This window comes from Peromyscus californicus, unplaced genomic scaffold (assembly GCF_007827085.1).
Source record: "Peromyscus californicus insignis strain IS unplaced genomic scaffold, ASM782708v3 Scaffold_4__1_contigs__length_199733344, whole genome shotgun sequence".
Taxonomy (NCBI): Eukaryota; Metazoa; Chordata; class Mammalia; order Rodentia; family Cricetidae; genus Peromyscus; species Peromyscus californicus.
The window spans coordinates 76,611,020-76,630,647 of NW_026294562.1; the positions used below are offsets into that span (position 1 = coordinate 76,611,020).

The 19,628-nt window shown below is 53.6% G+C and overlaps 3 protein-coding genes across 4 annotated transcripts; all 3 read right to left on the bottom strand.

Annotated features, from left to right (window-relative positions):
* Positions 1-104: 104 nt before the first annotated feature.
* Positions 105-5,152, bottom strand: Tbx6 (T-box transcription factor 6). The gene is made up of 8 exons (XM_052762537.1): positions 4,105-5,152; positions 3,785-4,016; positions 2,625-2,892; positions 2,373-2,519; positions 2,226-2,296; positions 1,267-1,340; positions 1,003-1,186; positions 105-924 (listed from the first exon to the last, which is right to left on the bottom strand). The coding sequence occupies exons 1-8, from the start codon at positions 4,220-4,222 to the stop codon at positions 711-713; spliced, it is 1,308 nt and encodes a 435-aa protein (XP_052618497.1). The 5' UTR covers positions 4,223-5,152; the 3' UTR covers positions 105-710.
* Positions 5,153-5,207: 55 nt separating this feature from the next.
* Ypel3 (yippee like 3) lies at positions 5,208-8,930 on the bottom strand. The gene is made up of 5 exons (XM_052762545.1): positions 8,768-8,930; positions 7,929-8,111; positions 7,786-7,829; positions 7,467-7,575; positions 5,208-5,687 (listed from the first exon to the last, which is right to left on the bottom strand). The coding sequence occupies exons 2-5, from the start codon at positions 8,043-8,045 to the stop codon at positions 5,598-5,600; spliced, it is 360 nt and encodes a 119-aa protein (XP_052618505.1). The 5' UTR covers positions 8,046-8,111; positions 8,768-8,930; the 3' UTR covers positions 5,208-5,597.
* A 1,326-nt stretch (positions 8,931-10,256) lies between these two features.
* Positions 10,257-19,523, bottom strand: Gdpd3 (glycerophosphodiester phosphodiesterase domain containing 3). Of its 2 annotated transcripts, none has more exons than XM_052762539.1 (10): positions 18,871-19,523; positions 18,533-18,575; positions 18,192-18,327; positions 18,071-18,116; positions 17,833-17,951; positions 17,663-17,752; positions 16,692-16,825; positions 14,260-14,319; positions 14,095-14,146; positions 10,257-10,447 (listed from the first exon to the last, which is right to left on the bottom strand). In XM_052762539.1, exons 1-10 carry the CDS (start codon positions 19,007-19,009, stop codon positions 10,304-10,306), a joined length of 963 nt encoding a protein of 320 aa, XP_052618499.1. In that variant the 5' UTR covers positions 19,010-19,523; the 3' UTR covers positions 10,257-10,303. The 2 variants fall into 2 exon arrangements, with proteins under 2 accessions (XP_052618499.1, XP_052618500.1); XM_052762540.1 differs by having other exon boundaries at positions 10,257-13,513.
* Positions 19,524-19,628: the final 105 nt, after the last annotated feature.

Here is a 19,628-nt window from a genome sequence, read left to right on the forward strand (position 1 = left end):
GGGTTTCTGTCAGGTTTAACTGAGGTAGACATGGAGACCTGTCCTGCTTGCCCACTGGCCCGGCGCCTTCAGGCTCCATCTGCTGATCTTTCGCAAAGGCTTGCTTAGTGCTGGGCAGAAACCAGGTTCCAGGACAGCCTTAATTCTTAAAAGAAGCATTGTGAAGAAACTTACCCATCTTCCTGAAGGGGGACATGCCTGGAGCAGGCTGATTCACGTCCACAAGGACAAGCATCTGGAAACTGCTTGGGTCTCCCCTTAAAGCTGTGGCTACCCCAGCCCCACCCAGGGCCAACACCATTAGCCCAACGTTTCCTGAGCACTAATGTCTTTTGAGTTTTATTAACAAAAATACTCTGATCTGAGAACAAATTGGTGTGGCTTACACCAGTAATGAGGCCCCCGGGAGGTGGGGGTACTGGGCTGGGGCTCCGTTTGGCCAGGCAGAGTCCCTCCATTCACACTAAGGTGAGAGCTGAGAAGGGGAAGCTGGCCCCAGCTGGACTCTGAGCAGCCTTGCCTGAGCTTTGAAGCCTGAGGAGGGGGAGTGAAATCAAGGTGTGAACTAAAGGGTAGAGGAGAGGCCCAAGGCAGCCATTTGGTGGGGGGGAGGGGCACCTGAATGAGGGTGCTGCCAGGCTGGGGGAAGGGAGCCGGACGTTTGAAAGGGAAGATGGCATAGGCCCTGCCTTGGCTTGCTACATCATGGCTCAGTACATTGGCTTGGATCCCATGTCCAGATATCCTCCAGGTCCTGGGTATGGTAGAGGGAAGGGGCCCCCTTGAATGAAGTGTGGGGCAAAGGGTGTTACAGATGGAGCTGCCTGATAGGCAGAGCCCCCTGGTCCAGGTTGTAGCTCCAGGAACGCAGCTGAGTAGGGGGTTGGGCGCCCAGGGTCTGGAGCCTCAGGGAAGCTGGGGTTCCTGAAGTCAGGAGAAAAAGGTATCAGGAGAGGAGAGGCACATACCCTCCTGGAGCACCCAGCCCTCCGTGCACCTCACCTGGCTGGTAGGTGACTGGGGGCCCCATGGAAAGCTGCAGGGTGCAGGAGGTAGGCCTCAGCGCTGGGACCACCACATGGCGGAGCTGGGACAGAAGCAGCTTCCCGGGGGGCTGGAGCCTGCTCTGGATCTGAGTCCCGAATATCCCCACCCAGGGTGGAGTCACAGGGGCCCCCGGGTGTATCTGAGGAGACAAGGCACAGGTTGGCTAGGGAAGGCTTGATGTCTCAAGTTTGGCCCCGTTACCGTCAAGAGAGCACTCACCCCCACTCCCACAGGCCTCTGTAGCCACTGGCTCTGGGCCCCGAAGTTTCCTCTTCACACGGGCATCTCGCTCCCTGGGGAATGATGATGATGGTGATGATGGTGATGGTGATGATGATGGCACTAATAGTACTTACCAGGTGCCAGGTATTTCACCCTATCAGGCACCCTGTTGGGCAGGTGCTATATTATACCCATTTTACAGATAAGGAACTGAAGGTCAGAAAATTAAGCCACTAAAAAGCAGCAGAGCTGAAGTTTCTCTCTGACTTGGACTTGGTTGGTTCTTCAGTGCTTTCCTCCTTGGGAATCAAAATCCAAGCAAACACCTTCCCAGCTGCAAAGGCCAGGCCCTCTGCCGCATCGCAGCCTTTCTGGAGTCTCCGTACCTGACTGCTTCTTGCAGGAACGCCTCCCTGATCTTCCATAGCCACACACACCTCCCTCCAGACATGTCACTGTCTACATTTGGGATAGACTAGAAGCTCTCCCAGGGCCTAGGTCAGCTCTCCCGGCTGTATTCAGAGCCCACGCCAAGTCGTTGATTGGTAAGCAGTATCTGACTTCCGATCACTTCCCTGACTTGCTTTTCCCTCTTCTGCCTCCTTGTAGTACACTTCTGCCTCAGGGCCTTTGCATGTGTGCTTTGCCAGACACCCACATGGCTCCTTCCCCGACTGAAGGTCTTTCCTCAAATGTCCTCAGGGGTGCCTTTTATCTGCCACTTCCCTCCCGTCCTTCCTGTCCTTTCCATGCTTTATTGCTCATTATAATTTATAGGTTTCTCTTGTTTTTGTCTACACTGCCCACTGGATATCAATTGTATGAGGACTGAGCAATCTTAAGTATTTAAGAGTGGATAAAGTGTTTTTACTCACCATCATGTTCCCGGTGCCCTGGCACAGGGCCCGGCACACAGTAAGCAATTAGTAGACACCCACTGAATGAATGATGCCCACCTCTTACAGTTTCTGCCATTCTCTCGGAAACCTTTGGCAAAGGGATTGGCGGCAATCTTCAGCTGTGTGATCTGAGAACACACATCCAGGTCAAGGCCCCTGCAGCCTGGGCAGGGGGCAGCCCCCCCCTCAAGCAAGGCCACTCACCCTAGGGTTCTGGTAGGCTGTCACAGAGATGAATGTGGTCTCAGGAAATCGGAAGGAGGCCACACCTCCCCAGTGTTGGCTGCAAAGCTGGGTGGCCCTCACCAGATGGATTCGGGGCTGGTACTTGTGCATGGAGTGCAAGATCAGCTGGGAGGGAAGAAATGGAGTGATTCCCTGACCTGGGCCCCAGCCTTAGCCTTCCACCCAGTATCACCCTAAAACTCCATCAAGGAGTCCCAGCCTGGGCCTCACGTGGCCATGGGGGTCCAGCGTGCTGTTGGTGAGCTTAACGCGATGGAAGGATACTGGCTGCCGCATCCAGTGGGCACCCGTGGCAGGAGAGTCAGGGTGAATGTAGACACGGTCAGGTAGGCGGGGCTCAGCCTTGCCACTAGGCTCCCAGTGCTGGCCCTGCCATCGGTATCGGGCCCCATCCACTGGAACCACATCCAGAAGGAACAAGTAGCGGGCCTCCGGATCCAGGCCAGTGACTGACACTCGGCAAGCAGGGAACATGCGCCTGCACAGGGAGGGAGGAGGAAGGGAGAGGCCTGGAGCCACCCACCATCAGACTTGAGCCCAGTACTAGCAAAGGGACTAGAACAGGCACCACAGTAACAGCAAGAGAGGTGTAATTAGATTCTCGAGTGCAAAATCTCAGCGCTGGAAGGCTTACTCCATTTTACAGATGGGGAAATGGGACAGACAGGCTAGGGGCTCTGGCAGGCCCCAGCAGGTCAGTCTCCCCACTTACCCCTTCACTCTCCACTCTAGTAACAAGATGGCACAATCCTGTCTCAGAGTCCCTACCACTTCCTGCCCAGGCTTCTGACCCCTGTCCCTTCAAACTCTGCAGAAACCATGGTGACCACCTTCTTCCTGAGGAGCCTCTCGCTCCCACCTAGCGGCAGCACAGACTAATCTTCAGAGATAATAGGTGCTGGGCCTGGGGACAGGATTTATCTAGGGCTCAGGCCTTAGAGACCTTGCCAGAGCTCACACACTGATCACTTACCTTCCTCTAGGGTGACCTAGGACTTAGGTCCACATACTGACCCTGACCCTGGGCTGATTTTCCTGAACCTGGTCCCTGGCTGGTCCTTACTCTTTCTCATGCTGTCTCTGAGTTAGGCCACACGCCAACCTATAACCCATCCAGACTTCCTTGCCCCAAGCCTGGGCTGACCTCTCTGACCCTTAATAGAATGGCTCCTAAACCCAGCCACAGACTCTCCAGACTCATCCTTGAACCTCGCTACAATGTAACTCCCGTCCGTCCCAGAGTCACAGATAGTGTCAGGCCACATTCAGATTTTGCTCTCTGGGTTGTACTAGCCCTGGAGAAACGCTTAAACCTAGCTCTGTCCCCAGGAATTCTATCTTTTCTAGAAACTAACTTGGCCATCCCTCACCTGCCAGCCTTGGTGATGATCATCTCTGTCCCCACAGCGCTGAACTCCTTCCACAGTTCCTGGTTCTCCAGGCTCAGGCTGACCCCAGGAAGCGAGTGAAGGGCCTCTGGAGGTGGTGGTGCTGTCTCAGGGCCCAGAGATGGCAGAAGGGGCAAAGGAGGGGGTGCAGACAGAGTGTGGGGAGCTGCCTCAATCCCAGAGAGGAAGCAATCCAGTTTAGAGGTATCCAAATCTGGAGATGTGGGAAGAATGAGGATCCAGGGGAGGGCCACGTATTCCCAGTCTCCTGCCCCCTACCCAGAGCCGATCCAACCGCTCACCAGGGTAGCGGTAGCCCTCTGCCAGGGCAGGTGGGAAGCTAGAGTCTGCCCCAGGCTGGGGGTGTCCCAGACGGTAGCCAGTCCCCAGGGAGGGGTACAACTCTCGTGGATGGTACATGTTGGTAGTTTCTTCTGGCCTTGTGTCCCGTTGCTAGAGTCCAGGGTCTAAGAGATGCCCCCTTTATAGCTCACAGCACAGCCCCTTCCAAACCAGAGATCACAGCCCCTCCCCTCCCTGGGGCCCTGGAGGTGGGCAGGAATGGAGACCCCTGGGGCCTCGAAGGGGTCCAAGAGGAGGCCGGATACCTGGGTACCCTCCCCTCTCCCTCACGGCTTCACTAGTCCCGACCCCCTGCCCCCTCATTACATAATTAACTCCTCGGCCTGATTGATCCCTAGGGCTAGGATAGGGACGCAGTTTGGCGCTTCCGGCCAGCTGGTCTTCGTTCCCACGGAGGGGGTTGCCCGGCTGGGGGGCAGGGGTGGGATCTGGATTCTGGTACCAAGTCTAGGATCCCTGGTTAGACCCTAAAGCCCCAGACTTTCTGGAAGGTGACCCCTCCGTTTTCTTCACTTGGAGGACTAGCCTTGCGAAGTGAACTGGAGGACAAGTACAGAGTTGGTGCCTGAGCTGATATGCCAGACACTGGCCATCTTCAAGAGACCGCAGCAGAGAGCTAAAGCTTAGAGTCCTCCTTGGTTTATAGTCTGAAAAACCTCCAAGTCTCAAAAGTCGAGGGGCTTGCACAGCCTCCAGTCTCGTGCTAGGAGATCGGTCTCGCGCCGAGAAACACTTCAACTACATTTCCCAGTAAGCACTGCGCCAGATGCGCGCAAAGGCCACAGACAGGCAGTGCTGGGGTTGTTGGGAATTGTAGTCCAGAGAGGGGTAGCAAAGCCAGAAAAGTGGTGGCCTTCCTTGAAGCTGCCTCATACGCACTGAAGTCAAGACTTAACGTTGGCAAGAGGTCAGAGGCTAGACCAGCTTGGCCTACTGTTCCTACCCCATCCCCCCTGCTGAGGCTCAGAATGGAACCTATCTATAGGAAAGGGGCCTGGATTCCAGGTCCCCTTCCTGTATTCCATGTGAGTCAAGGGCTGTCTCCATTCCATTGTTTTATTATTTACAAACGCTACAGAACGAGAACAGACACACTGCGGGTAAGAGGGATCCAGTGGGAGAAGTTCACAGAAAGATAGTGCACCGGGGCCATGACAGCAGCACACAGGCCATATCTACGGGGCAGGCAGGACAGGAAGGGGTTAAAAAATGAGATCCAAGCCAGCCAGATCGCAGGGAGGTACTGGGGGGTGCAGTCCCCCTCCTGGTCTCCCCCCCAAGGTCACAGTGCATGCAATAAAATATATGTACAGGAGCTGGATCCTGCCCCTGTGGGGGCCCTGAGGGTCCAGAGCTCCCTTCAGGAGGCGCGAAACCAGTGGCTCCCCCTGGCGGCCAGGCCAGGATGAAGCCACATGCGTCAGGCGCCAGGTCAGTCCCAGCCGTTGTCTTTGATCATGTGGTTGAGTTCAATGATGTACTTCCCCTCTTTGTACTTCTGGCTGCTTTCAAAGGCTTGCTCCTGAAAGGAGAGAAAGAGCTGCCATCCACGGACAGGACTTTCACCACCAGGCAGTGGGGTTGGGAAACGGATATGATGGGTCTTGTTTTGTATATGAAAACACTGTGGTCCAGAGAAGCCCAGCTACCTGCCCCCCCCCCCCACACCCCTCCCCAGAGCTGGCAGGGCTGCTTCTCCCCTGGAACAGAACTTTGAATCAGGGGTGCCTTCTGAACATTAAAGACCGCTCCACCAGGGAAGTACCCAGAAGACGTCCTAGTCCAGGGCTGCACACTGGGGGCCTAAGGGTCATCTCGGCCTATAGGTCGTTTTGTTTAGGTAGCAGAGAGTTTAGTAGAAATAACTTTAGGGGTTGGGGATGCTTAGCATGTGGGAGGGCCTGGATTTGATACAAGCACCACATTAAAAAAACAAAACAAAGAACCCCACTAAACTATAAACATACACGCTCACTCCATTTTGCCCCAGCCTGCTTTCCCTGCCCTAAATCGATGCTACCCATTCACAAATCCACAGTAACTGCCTGGCTTTCTAGACATTTGAGAGGTTTTTGTTGTTTTTTGGGACAGGGTCTATGTAGTCCTAGCTGTCTTGGAACTCACTATGTTATACTAGGCTGGCTTAGAACTCAGAGATCACCTGCCTCTGCCTCCTGAGTGCTGGGACTAAAGGCATGTAACACCACACCCTGCTGACATTTGAGTTCGTTTTTTTGTTTTTCAAGACAGGGTTTCTCTGTATAGCCCTGGAACCTGCTCTGTAGACCTGGTTGGCTTTGAACTTATAGAGATCCGCCTGCCTTTGTCTCCTGAGTGCTGGGATTAGAGGCATGTGCTACCACCGCCTGGCTGACATGAGGTTTTGTTTTGTTTTTTTTGTTTGTTTTTCAAGACAGGGTTTCTCTGTATAGCTTTACGCCTTTCCTGGAACTCACTCTTTAGACCATGCTGGCCTCAAATTCACAGAGATCCACCTGCCTCTGCCTCCCGAGTGGGATTAAAGGCGTGCACCACCACCGCCCAGCTGACATGAGTTTTTAACCTCTGGTCTAGGTCACATATTTAGGAATTTCAGAGGGGCCAAGCCACCTGTCAGGGACACACAGAAAATCTGTGGCAGGGCCAGAGGTAAAGTCAAGTTGGGACTGTCCCTGCCTGGGGCATCTAGCTCACAAGAGCCACTCCAAGTGATGCCTTGCCTAACTCCTTGTACATTCCCCAAAGCACCCCCTTTGCTACATCTAATCGGATCCTTGTGACGCTTTTCCACGCCAGGTAGTGGCTTTATGCTCCAATGCCAGATAAGGAAATGAGACTTGAGGTTGTGAAATTAGATGCTAGACAGCACCAGAAGCAATGTGAGCTGTGCAAAGGAGATCTGTGGACCTAATTTCCATTTAGTTGTGTGATCCTGGGCAAATGTCCTAACATCTTCAGACTTGCCCTGTCTTCTGGAGTAAGATTCTGCCATCAGAACAGTTGTAATGATTGAATGAGAGACTATACACCAAGTGTGTTCATGTGCATGGCATATAAGCATGCACTAAATGCTGGCTCTGCTTGCTCTTTATCTCTAGGATGGGGGCACTAGTGCCTCTGAGGGAAAGGGAACGGCCTCAAAGCTCTGTAGAATGCAAGGGACCAACACCAGTCACTGGGGAGAAATAGTCTGTTTCGTCTGTGCTGAGCCAGCCCTACTCTGAAAGGTGTATGCTTTCGAGGAAGAAGGGATGTGAGGTTAGGTCAAAGGCCAGCCCGGGGTCAGAGATCACGAACTCACATATTTCCAGCCCAAAGTGGTCTTGCAGTTCTCGCAGTGGATGTCAGCAACAGCATGGAGACCTGTCAGCAGCACCCGCTCCTCTGCTGGCCCGCAGCCCACATTCACCCTGTGGGGATAAAGGGTAGTCCCAGGGAGGGTCTCAGCAGCCCAGAGCCCCCCTCTAGCTAGTATGTTCAGTGTCTGTTCTTAGCCTCTAAGAGAGGCCTGATCGTGGCTTCCTGTCTGAAACAAGGGACTCTGGGAACATCGGCACGATGCCAGGGGTCACAGGTCACACCAGAGGTCAGGAAAAGAAAGGAAGGAGGTGAATACTCACACAGAGTTGAAGAGGTAGGCACGGCCCTGACTGCCTTGGAAGGACTGGAGGGTAGTGGGAAGACGAGAGGAGGGGTTAGGGCTATTGGTGGGGAGTGGCCAGGCAGCCCCTTGCCATTCTAGACTCAGATGTGGCCTGCTTACCTTGGAGATGAGGTCGTCGTGGTTGGCCAGGTGAGCACGGCAGTGGGCACAGCTATACCTCCGGTGACAGTTATCCAAGTAGGCCTGAAACGTCTTGGGCTTGGAAATCCGCACCATGGCGGGGGCCAAGGGCAGTGGCCCCACGCGGGGAGCGGCCCACGGGGAGCAGAGGGAGCCCAGTGCCTGCCAGGGAGGAGAGGTGGACTGTCAGGACCAAGGCCACACATATGCAGGCAAGCCCAGAACGATGGGGACTCTGTCACACTTGGCTGCTCTCTCCTTTCCCTGGAGCCAGCAGTGTCACCAGGGACCAGAGTCATCTCAGTTTTGACTCACTGAGGAGGCCTCAGGTTGCATCAGCGGGTAAACTGAGGCTAGGAGGAGCTCCAGGTGAGTCACCCACCTGCTTCTGGCCTCACCCCTGCTGAGCTGGCATCTGAAACGGGAAGAAGGGGCTTCAGAGTGGATGGGCTGCCAGTTTTCAGTTTCGAGGGAGTATGGGGGGGTGGGTAAGGAACTGACTGGTCCTTGGGACCCTATTTGGACTAGGGGCAGGGGCAAATGTGGGGTACATGGAGTTCTCTTGGGGAAAGGGTCTCTCACCTGGAGACAGAAGGCCTCCCCAAAGGAGGAGGGTCCCCTAGGAAAAGGAGGGGCTTTTACCTGGAGGCGCTGAGCCTCGTCTCCGCCGAGGGGATCTTACCTGCATCGCCAAGCCTTACCTGAGACCCCAGGGCTCACCTGGGGCGAGGGGATGGGGGCGCGCGCGCGCGGGGGGAAGGGGCAGTCCTCGCTTGCGGGGCGGGGGCGACGTGCAGCGACGTCGGTGCAGGCCTCACCTCGCCTGGGCGCGCGGAGGGCCCGGTCCGCGGGGTAGCCTGGCCTGGGAGTGGGGGGCGCTCCTGATGGGCGCCGTCCCCCCCGGCCCGGTTCGCAGCCGCCTCGACTTGTTTACACCGAGACCAGCTGCTGCCGCGGCTGCGGCGGGAGGGGGAGGGGGCCGGCCTCCTGTCCCGGCGGCCGCCGTGGCCAATCGGAGTGCCGCATGCAAATGAGGGGGCGCGTCATACGGCGGCCAGCGCAGGCAGGGCTGCCCCTCCCCCTGCTCCCGGCTTCGGCTTCGCCTGCTCGCCCGGAAATGCGGCTGCGACCCGCAGCCTAGCCCGGAGGCCAGTCGGTTCCCCGGGCCTGATTTCGCTTTTCACTACCCCCCCCCCCCTTCCCCGTGCTCGAAGAGACAAGGATTCTAACCCGACGTGGAGTTCGTAGGAGGCGGTGTCTATACGCACACTCCCGAGAAATGGTCGTAATTGTCTTCGTTTATGCACTGGCCAGGATGGTAACCCCTGCCACAACCCCGTAGTTTCTCCGTTTGACCAGGTTCTGAGGTTTGGAGAAGAGATTCTCTCCAGAGATTATCCAGATGGTAAGAGTCAAAGTTGAAATTCTCACTTTTCCCCAAGCACGTGGAACAGACTCTTAGAAGGGAAGAGCTAACGGTCGCCCTTTTGCTAGTAGACTCCCAGGAACCAAAGCTTTAGGAGGAGTCAATCTCCACTGCTGGGCTTCATCTGCTCCGGGCATCCTCTGGTATGCCTGGCCTCCAGGTTACTGTAGGTCTGACCCCAGTGGAAATGCCTCTTTAAACATGTGTCTGCATACACGGACTTGTGTTCACTGCAGAGTCCCAGTACCCAGCAGGCCTGCAAAGTACTGCATTGGGACTATCTGTTAAATGAGTTAGGTCCCAGTGTTGGAGATCAGAAAGTGGACAGTCGGTACAGTGAGGGAGCCTGTGAGCTCACCCATGCCTGCCTGCTGCAGCTCAGTGTGTAAAGCCACCAGCAGCAGCGTGAGGGACATCAAGTCCTTTGTGGTATGCCTGGGTCTCTTAATGGCTTCAGGAAAACCACTCATCTATGGAACTCTAGAGTGGGACCAGGACGCCTGGGTTAGTACTACAGAGTGGAGGCCGCACTGGCACAGGGTGTGGTGCCACCGCTGGGTCTGGAATGTAGTGGAACAAGTGGGCCAGCCTAATTAGGCCCCCAGAATTTGGGGGGGGGCGGTGGTCTCACTTTGTAGCCTTGGCATCTAACTCAGAGATCCACCTGCCTCTCTGCCTCTCAAGGGCTAAAGTTAAAGATGTTCATCACCAGACCCAGCTCATTCCAGGTTTTCTTGCTCTCCCCTAAGATGTGTGCCCTCTCACGCAGTGTGTATTAAACCCAGAGCCACGTTCGTGGTGTGCAAGCACTACACCACTGAGTTCCATTTCCATCTTCAGAGTCTTCATTGACCCTCCAACTCCCCGATCCATGAACTATGTGCTGACAAGAAAATATTTATTTTTCTTAAAAAGAGAGGACAGGGCCTCAGACTGAGGAGGCAGGGGCCCTTGATTCCTTCTTGTCTAGGTAGTGTCTCAGGGCCGTGGGGAAATCCGTCATGACACCACTAGCCCCCAGGTTGAAGGCCACTTCAAAATCCGATTCTTCATTAAGGCACCAAAATAGCACCTGAGCAGGAAAGAAGGCCCAGTTTACTTTCCAAATCTACCCAAAGCTTCCTTCAACTTCCAGGAGGTGGCACCCTGTTCTTCTGCACAGACCTCTCTGTAAATGGAAGTTTCTGTCCCACCAGCAACTCCCAAATACCTGGCAGCCGCTTCCCAAATAATTGACTTGGAAGCTTAATATTACTTATAAATGCTTGGCCGGTAGCTCAGGCTTTTTACTAACTAGCTCTTACACTTAAATTAATCCATAATTCTTACCTATGTTTAGCCATGTTGCTTGGTACTTCTCCTCAGTATGGCAATCTCATCTTGCCTCCTCTGCATCTGGCTGGTGACTCCTGACTCTGCCCTTCTTCTTCCCATCATTCTTAGTTTGGTCACCCCGCCTATACTTCCTGCCTGGCTACTGGCCAATCAATGTTTTATTAAACCAGTTTGAGTGACAAATCTTTACAATGTACAAGGGGATTATTCTACAGCAGATTTCCCAGCAATGGTGAGCTGGAGCTGATGGTTCCTTTTTAGGGACTTTCAAACTGGTTATTAAACACAGCTATTATTGATGGATGGTGGTGGCACACGCCTTTAATCCCAGCACTCGGGAGGCAGAGGCAGGCGGATGTATATGAGTTTGAGGCCAGTCTGGTCTACAGAGCGAGATCCAGGACAGGCACCAAAACTACACAGAGAAACCCTGTCTCGAAAAACAAACAAACAAACAAACAAACAAAAAAGTCTATTTAAAACAAAGGTAAAAGCTGGCGGTGGTGCAGGACTCTAATCCCATCACTTGGGAGGCAGAGGCAGGCAGATCTCTGTGAGTTCCAGGCCAGCCTGGGCTACAGAGTGAGTTCTACAGAGTGGTCTACAGTATGTACCACTATACCTGTTGTTTTTTATTTTGTTTTGCTTCTTGTTGTTGTTCTTTTTATGAATTATTTGTTTTTATTTAATTTTTTTAAAGGTTTACTTATTTATTTTATAGGTATGAGTGTTTTGTCTACATGTATGTCTGTGTACCAACACACGTCAGAAGAGGGCATCTCATCCCCTGGAACTGGAGTTACACGTGATTGTAAGCCAGTGATTATGGGTGCTGGGAACCAAACTTGGGTCCTCTAGAAGAGCAGCAGCAAGTATTCTCAACTGATGAGCCATCTCTCTAGTCCCATCACCTCCTTTTCTTTTCCTGTGCTGGTGACTGAACCCAGGGCTTTGTGGCTGCTAGGCAAGCAGTCTACCAACTGAGCCACATCCCCAGCCATTGGTTTTGAATTTAAAACAGTTTGATGATGTTGATTTATGTGGGGGTGGGTGTACACCACACCAGGTGTGTGGGTCAGAGGACAGCTCTTAGGAGTTCTGGGTCAAACTCAGGCCATCAGGTTTGACAGCCGAAGCCTTTAGCCACTGAATCACTGTTCATCTTTGTTTTGTTCTTGTGAGGCAGGGAGTATTATTTAGCCCACGCTGGTCTAGAACTCACCATCCTCTTGCCTCTGTTTCCCAGGAACTATGTGTGGAGCCCCTGCAGCTGGCTGACAGGACAGTTTTAGATGTCTTAGTTTCACAGGCAAGGGTCCCGTCTTTAAACACGTGGAGGTCAGAGGTGAGAGGGGGCTGGTAAGGAACAGCTGTTCTCCTCGTGCCTCATCCATACAGGCAGTGGCCCAAGCTTCTCTCTGGGAGTTAACTGTTCCGTCTGTCCCCACTGCGGTCACTCAAGTTTGACTCCTGTTCATGGCCACATCAGGCTCTTAATGACACTCTCCTGTCCCACCATCACACGGCCGCCATGTTGTAGACCAAGTGAATCTTACTGTATGAATTTATCTGGGCCGTGTTTCCTACGGCAGACCTTCTAAAGCTTCCCTCCCTGGGTGCTGAGGATCGTGGTCCTGTTAGACATGAGGCCAGTGGGTCTAGCTGACCTCCACTGCCCTTAGCCAAGGGAACCCACCCAGTTCCTCGGAGCCCAGCCTTGTGTCCTCCAAGCTTTAACCCTCTAGATGCCTGCCTGTGATGCCCTTCTTCTGCCCAAGAGCTGTCTTCCCCTCACCCTTCTTCCAACTGATCCCACCGCCCACTGTCTGTGGCCCATAATACTGGCTCCTGTCCTTAGCTGTGACATCACATCCCACATGGGGTTGACAGGCTCCTTTTTCCCCCCCATGTTTGATAGAAAGCTCTCATCCCAGGTCAATGTGTGGATCCATCTCAGTGAGGCTTGCTGACTTAATGTCCAAAGCCAGGCACAGTGGTTTGTGCCCGCAACTCCATCATTAGGGAGGTAGGGCAAGAGGATTGCCATGAGTGAGGCCAGCCTGGCCTACATAAAAGACCGGATAGCTCAGTGGTTAAGATCACTAGTTGCGGCCGGGCGGTGGTGGCGCACGCCTTTAATCCCAGCACTCGGGAGGCAGAGCCAGGCGGATCTCTGTGAGTTCGAGGCCAGCCTGGGCTACCAAGTGAGTTCCAGGAAAAGGCGCAAAGCTACACAGAGAAACCCTGTCTCAAAAAACCAAAAAAAAAAAGATCACTAGTTGCTCTTCCAGAGGACCTTGCTTGGATTCCCAGCACCCACATGGTGGCTCACAGCCAATTTGTAACTACATTTCCAGGGGATCTGATGCCCTCTTCTGGCCTCTTTGGGTACCAGGCACACATGAGGTACATAGATACACGTGCATGCAAAACACCCATATGCATAAAATAAAACAATAAAAAAATGAAAACAAGCCAACAAAACAAAACCAAGGCCAGGCAGGGTGGCACACGCCTTTAATCCCAGCACTCAAGAGTCAGAGACAGGTGGATCTCTGTGAGTCCGAGGCCAGCTTGGTCTACATATCAAGAGTTATATGGTGAGACCCTGCCTCAAAAAAACAAACAAACAAAAAAAAAAAAAACAACCAAAAGGAGGCCAGTGAAATGGGTCAGCAGTTCAGAGCACTTGCTGCTCTTGCAGAGGAGCCAGATTTGATCCCAGCATCCACATGGCAGCTCAAAACTATCTGTAACTCCGGCTTCCAGGGATCTGACACCATCTTCCAGCCTCAGTGCCAGGCTAGATAGATATGTAGGCAAAACACTCATTACACATAAAAACAAAACAAACAAGTCCACCAAAACCCAAACCAAGATGCCTTCACTGCTCCCATAGACCACTGATCAAGGCAGAGCAACAGGGTGGTTCCCAGCACCTTCTCGGCAGGCCCCAAGCATCATGACCAGTGCTGAATGCTTATCAGTCCCTGATTAAGTACCAGGTACACATTCAAAAGAGCTACCGATACCATTCTCTGCATTTGTGCGTGCGTGCGTGCATGCGTGCGTGCGTGTGTGTGTGTGTGTGTGTGTGTGTGTTTCAAGACAGGGTTTCTCTGTGTAGCCCTGGCTGTTGTAGAACTCGCTCTGTAGACCAGGCTGGCCTCAGACTCAGAGATCCGCCTGCCTCTGCCTCCCAAGTGTTGGGATTCAAGGCGTGCGCCACCACCGCCCGGCTCCATTCTCTGCATTTTATAGGCGAAGAAACTGAGACTCAGGGGTGAGATCCTGCCCAAATGATCCACCTTGTAGCACAGAATGATGGAAACTGTATAGACTGGGAACCAGCTCCTTGCTGGGGGGTAGTGGTTGAGTCCTCACCTGCACCCCTCGGTCCTGCAAATGTTGGATCAGGCTTTTCCTCATGATGAACCTGGGAGGAAGGATGGGGATGGCAAGGGTGACGATACAGTGATGAGAGGGACAAAGGAGAAGGGTGGTGGCAGGTCCCGTGTGCCCCCCCCCCAGCAGCCCCGCCCACCTCACCATTTTGTAACTGTAGCTGATAGTCGATTCATCCATCCACAGGAAAATGGGAAGTAAGTCCTGTGGAGAAGCAGCGGCGGGGTCAGCTCCTTGGTGTGACCCCTCGATGTCATCCCTCACTCCTCCCCCGACTCCCATCCCTCCACCCCCTCCCTGTCACAGGGGTGGAGTGGTAAGGACTCTTTGACCAATGTAACCCTGGCCTGGCCTGAAGAAACTTTGAAGCTGCCTACAGTGAGAGCCTCTGTGTCCTGGAGTCGTTGGTTTAAGAGCTTGTCTCTTTCCTGTCTTTTGTTTTTTTTGGGGGGGGGGTTTCAAGACAGGGTTTCTCTATGTAGCTTTGGTGGCTGTCCTGGATCTCACTCTGTAGCCCAGGCTGGCCTCCCGAGGGCTGGGATTAAAGGTGTGCACCCCGGCTCCCTTTCCTATCTTAAGGACAGGGAACTGAGTCTTACTGGGTTGTGCTGGAGATCTAAAGCACATCAGCGATGGCCCTGGGACCAGCTTGGTTCCAGAACTGGACGTCACAGGGGTCCTCCTGGTTGAGTCTGGGTGGATTTTTAAAGACCAGCTGGTCTGGAACTTGCAACCCTCTGGCCTTGGCCTCATGAGTGCTGGGGTTACAGGTGTGTGACGCAGTGCTCAAATTTGGAAGGGTCTTCAGATGAGACACTGCTCAATAGGCTGGCTACTTGTCACAACCTACCTCACTTCCGGGATGATTTTAGAGCAGTGTCCTAGGTCAGACTCTGGAGTTTGCCTGGGCTCCATATTTCCAGCTGTGTGACCTTGGGCAAGTCACAGACACTCTCTGCATATCTGATACTAATGTGTGTGGGGGGTCATGACTTTACCCTTCCGGGAGGGGGCACTATAAGGTAATGGTCAAATACCCCCCCCCCCCCCCCCCCCCCCCCCCCCCCGTCTGTGAAAACCTTTAACCCTGTGTAAAACACGGCAAACACAACGCTTTGGAAAGGGGCTGTGGGGCTAGCTAGCTTCCCTGAGAACCACATAGCTGAACCAGAGCTTTGGGGACAGTCCTGGAGAAGTTGTCAGAAAGGCAAGGGAGGAGGCAGGCCCCAGTAAGGAAGTACCTAGTCTCTAATACTTCCTCCTATGGTCACTTTGTTAACAGCGCTGCTGTAGGGTGGACCGACCCAACCTTTTGAGAATGAGAAAGCCATGCTGTCAGCCCAGAGGGCCTGACCCAGGCTCGTCAGTTGTATTTCCTAGACTGACCTACCCACATTATTACACACTACTACAACTCCACTGACCAGAGGTTTTCCGTCAAGGTACTGAATGAATTCCTCCTAAAACTGCAGACTGATAACGTATTTGCCTGCAAGTCAGGGCGTCACAGACCCCTTAGTGTTCATGAGTGCCAGGCAAGAACTACAGTGGTGCAGCACTAGTAAGGCTGAAGCAGGAGGATTGAGAACTGGACTGTAGTGAGACCTTCGTTTCAAAAAAAAACAAAAAAATCAAGATCAGGCCTTCTGGATGGCTTAGTGCAGTGGCTCTCAGCCTTCCTAATGCTGAGACCCTTTAATACAGTTCCTCATGTTGTGGGGACCCCCAACCATAACATTATTTGCATTGCTACTTCCTAACTGTGATTTTGCTACTGTTATGAATCATAATGTAAATAGCTGTTTTCTGATGGTCTTAGGCTATCCCTGTGAAAGGGTCCTTCGATCCCCCAAAGAGGTCTCGACCCACAGGTTGAGAAACATTTGCTTAGTGACTAAAGGCTCTTGCCATGAAAGCCTAGGTAACCTGAGTCTAATCTCTGGAACCTATATAAACGCAGAAAGAGGGTTGTCTCTGGCCTCCAAATCCATACCATGGCGCGCGCACACACACACACACACACACACACCTATAACAAATTAAAAACAAACCAGGATGTGACCTGGCTGGTAGACTGTTCCCCGGCATACACCGTGTCCCGCGCTGACTAGAACCAGGCAGGTGTGGTGGTCTATGCCTATAATTGCAGCACTAGTGAAGTGGAGGCAGGAGGATTAAAAATTCAATGTCTTTCCTCAGCTGCTTAGTTCCAGGCCAGCTTAAGATACATGAAATGCTGTTTCAAGAAAACCAAACTAAACCAAATCTATAAAGGGCCATGGGGTTGGAGAGCTGGCTCAGCGGTTAAGAGTGCTTGCTATTCGTTCAGAGGACCTGAATTTGGTTCTAACTACTCATGTTGGGTTGTTCACAACCACCTGTAACTCCAGTTCTGGGGGATCCGACCCTTTTTTGGCCTCTATCCCTGCACACATGAGGTAGGCACATACACACACTCACAGTAAAAAAAAAAATATTTAAAGAATCTTGTTGACTCTGAGGGAACTAGGGAACTGGGGATCCTGGGCAACGTGGCCTGAGCTGGGTGTTTCCAAGCCTTATCTCATCACTGGTACCTGTTGATGATGGTGGGCAGGAAGCAGAAGAAAAACTTCTCAGGGATGGAGACAAAAGGTAGCAGCCCCAGGTAGTAGAGCAGCAGTATCCAGATTGATCTCAATATGGTGAAGGCCATCGGCATGTCAGGGTTCTGGGTGGCGAGGGGAGAAGTGAGAAGCAGACCCATCGTGCCTGGGACAGCAGAGAGTTGGTATGGGCCCAAGGGGCCAGGGCTGGACATCAAAGTCACACTTGAACAGTGTAATGGTTAATTCTGTCGACTTGAGTAAGAAGTGGTACCCGCCAGGTGGTGGTGGCGCACGCCTTTAATCGCAGGACTCGGGAGGCAGAGCCAGGCGGATCTCTGTGAGTTCGAGGCTAGCCTGGTCTACAGAGTGAGTTCCAAGACAGGCTCCAAAGCTACACAGAGAAACTCTATCTCAAAAAAACCAAAAAAAAAAAAAGTAGTAACTTGGAGTTTGGTGAAACACACCTGTGGGCATGTCTGAGGATGTTTCCACAGAATTAGCTAAGGGAGTGAAGAAACCCACCCTGAGTGTGGGCAGCACCATCTCTGTAGGCTAGGAGTCTGGATAAAACAAAAGGGGGGAAAGGAAGAGGCCAGCCCAGGCATCGTCTTCACCCTCCAGCGCCACTGCTGAGTGGCTCTGGTTCTCATGCTCTCTACCTCTAGCAATTGGGCCAAAGTGGCTCTGGGTCAAAATCTCTGAAACCAGGAGAACCTGAAGGTCTGTTACAGTAACAAACAACCGACCGACACAGCCAGTACTGGGGGTTCCCTAGAGCTGACCTCATGGCGACATCACGGCAGTGCACATAGCCACACGCATGGTCGGTCCTACTGCTCCAAATCCCACTCTTGGGGACTGTGCTCAAAGCTAGTTCCTGGGGCCCTTCTGGGCCCTCCAGCATGGACTCCCTGGGCTGGGGTGGCTTCTGGCCCCATAGCAGAGAAAGAGGGACTCACGGCAGCCTTGCACTTCTTCATGACTGAGTTCTTCTCTGAAGCCCAGATGGTAATATCGCTGCGGTCAAAGCTCCTAGCCAGGTTGGCTACCTAGGACGGGAACGAGGGGAGTAAGGGAAGCCAGGCCTCCTCTCTTGGGCCTGCCCTCACCTGCCTGGCTTCAGTACCACCTTGTGAATGAGCTCTTCATTTTTTTCTTTGATCTCCACACTCATGGGCAACCTTGGAAATTTCTGGAATACATCCTCCAGTCGTATCATGTGTCGATCTGACCCGTGGGCAAAATGGCCTGGGAGTCAGGTCACAAAAACTGGGGTCAGAGTGGGATAGCTGAGCTAGAGCCGGGGGAGTAGGGAGAGTATGTGAGAAGATGGCTAAGCAGTGTAAGCCTGGCTGAACACATCCTACCTGGTGAGAAATAGATCTCCAGTTCTTTCTTGTAGAGGGGCAGTTCCTGTGGAGAGCAAATGTCATCAGAACACACATGTGCAAGTATGTCAACCTCAGTATGAGAGGCTGCAAAGCTCACCTCAAAGTCCAGGCTGTTCACATCCTTATTTAGGCCTGACTGGCGGGACAGGTTCTTGTCGTGCGATACTACCACCACTCCATCCCGTGTGAGCTGGCAGTCAAGTTCCAAGAGATCTGCTCGCTGGGCCATGGAACTAGGGTGCAAAGGTCGGTGGGGGAAGAGGACCAGGGAAGGACCGGGGCATGTAGTGGAGGGGAGATCCTGGGACAGAATTTATGGTGGGACATGTGACCCCACCTGCATAATTCCAGGGGCTTCCAGACACCCAAATTAGGAAGTAAATAGCACCCTTGGCTGCCCTGCAGAGCTCACCCCACAACCTTACACGTCGGACTTACTTCTCTATGGCCTCCATAGTATTCTCCAGCCGCTCTCCAGACCCTGTGTGAGGCAGTTTGGGTGGGTCCCTGGGGCCTGGCCTGACCTTTCTGCCTCCCTCTCTTCCTGACGGCTTCCGCTTGCTTCAGGTTTTCTCTCCTCCCATCAGCCAGGTTGAGCTGGCCTCGTCTTCTCTATCGCGTGCCCTCCGGGCCCCCGGGACTCTCCTTACCTCTGTCTGTACCATTCCCTCACACCTTGGACCTCCACTCTGTGCTGCCCACTGTGGCGCCTGTCTTCTTAGGCTCACTCCACCCAAGTGGCTGCCAACCCCTCCCGCCTCCCTGACCCGGCTCACCTCCGCGGTGGGCAGCCAGGCGGATGGGGAAGGCCGGAGCCCTGGTTGCGTGCAGCAGGTGAGGTCGGCGCAGGAAGAAGATGGAGAGCGCGACATAGCTGCCCAGGGTGGGCAGGAGGAGATACAGGATGGGGACCATAGCCTCACCCCTCAGCAGGTGTCTGCCACAGTGCAGCCTCCCAGTCCCGTGGGGCTCTGCTGCCTGCTGCTGCCGCCGCGGAGCCTGCCTGCCGAGCCAGTGTAGGCTGGCTCCACTGCTGGGCAGTGCCACGCCCCGGGACCTGCTGGGCCTGCTGCTGTGCTCCTGGCACTTGGCCAGACTGCAGAGCTGGAGCAGGCGCAGGAACTCAGGCAGGCAGCCCTGGGCTTCATGTCCACAGACTTTTCACAGATCCCAACACCCCCTTCTGTTCTTGACTGTGTGGGTGGGTGGGGGGTCACCATTTTTTAGACCTTTCTGTCTCCCATGGGTGCTTGTGGCCAGGATCTGTAGCTGCCTTTGCCACTTCCCAGGAATTTGGGGATGTAGGGTGCCCCTGAGTCACAACAAATCACCCCAGCTGGTTAAACAGGAAGCTGTCGGGGAAGACAGTGACTGAAGGGAAACCGACCCCTTTCCAGGAGACTGGGATTCCTTATACCCCATCCTCATCCCTGGCCAGCTGGAGCCAAAGACTACAGGGCTGTGGAGGGCCACAGCTGGAGGCAGGGGTCAGTCGTGAGAACAGCATGCTGGGGGTCTCGTCGGCACACACAGA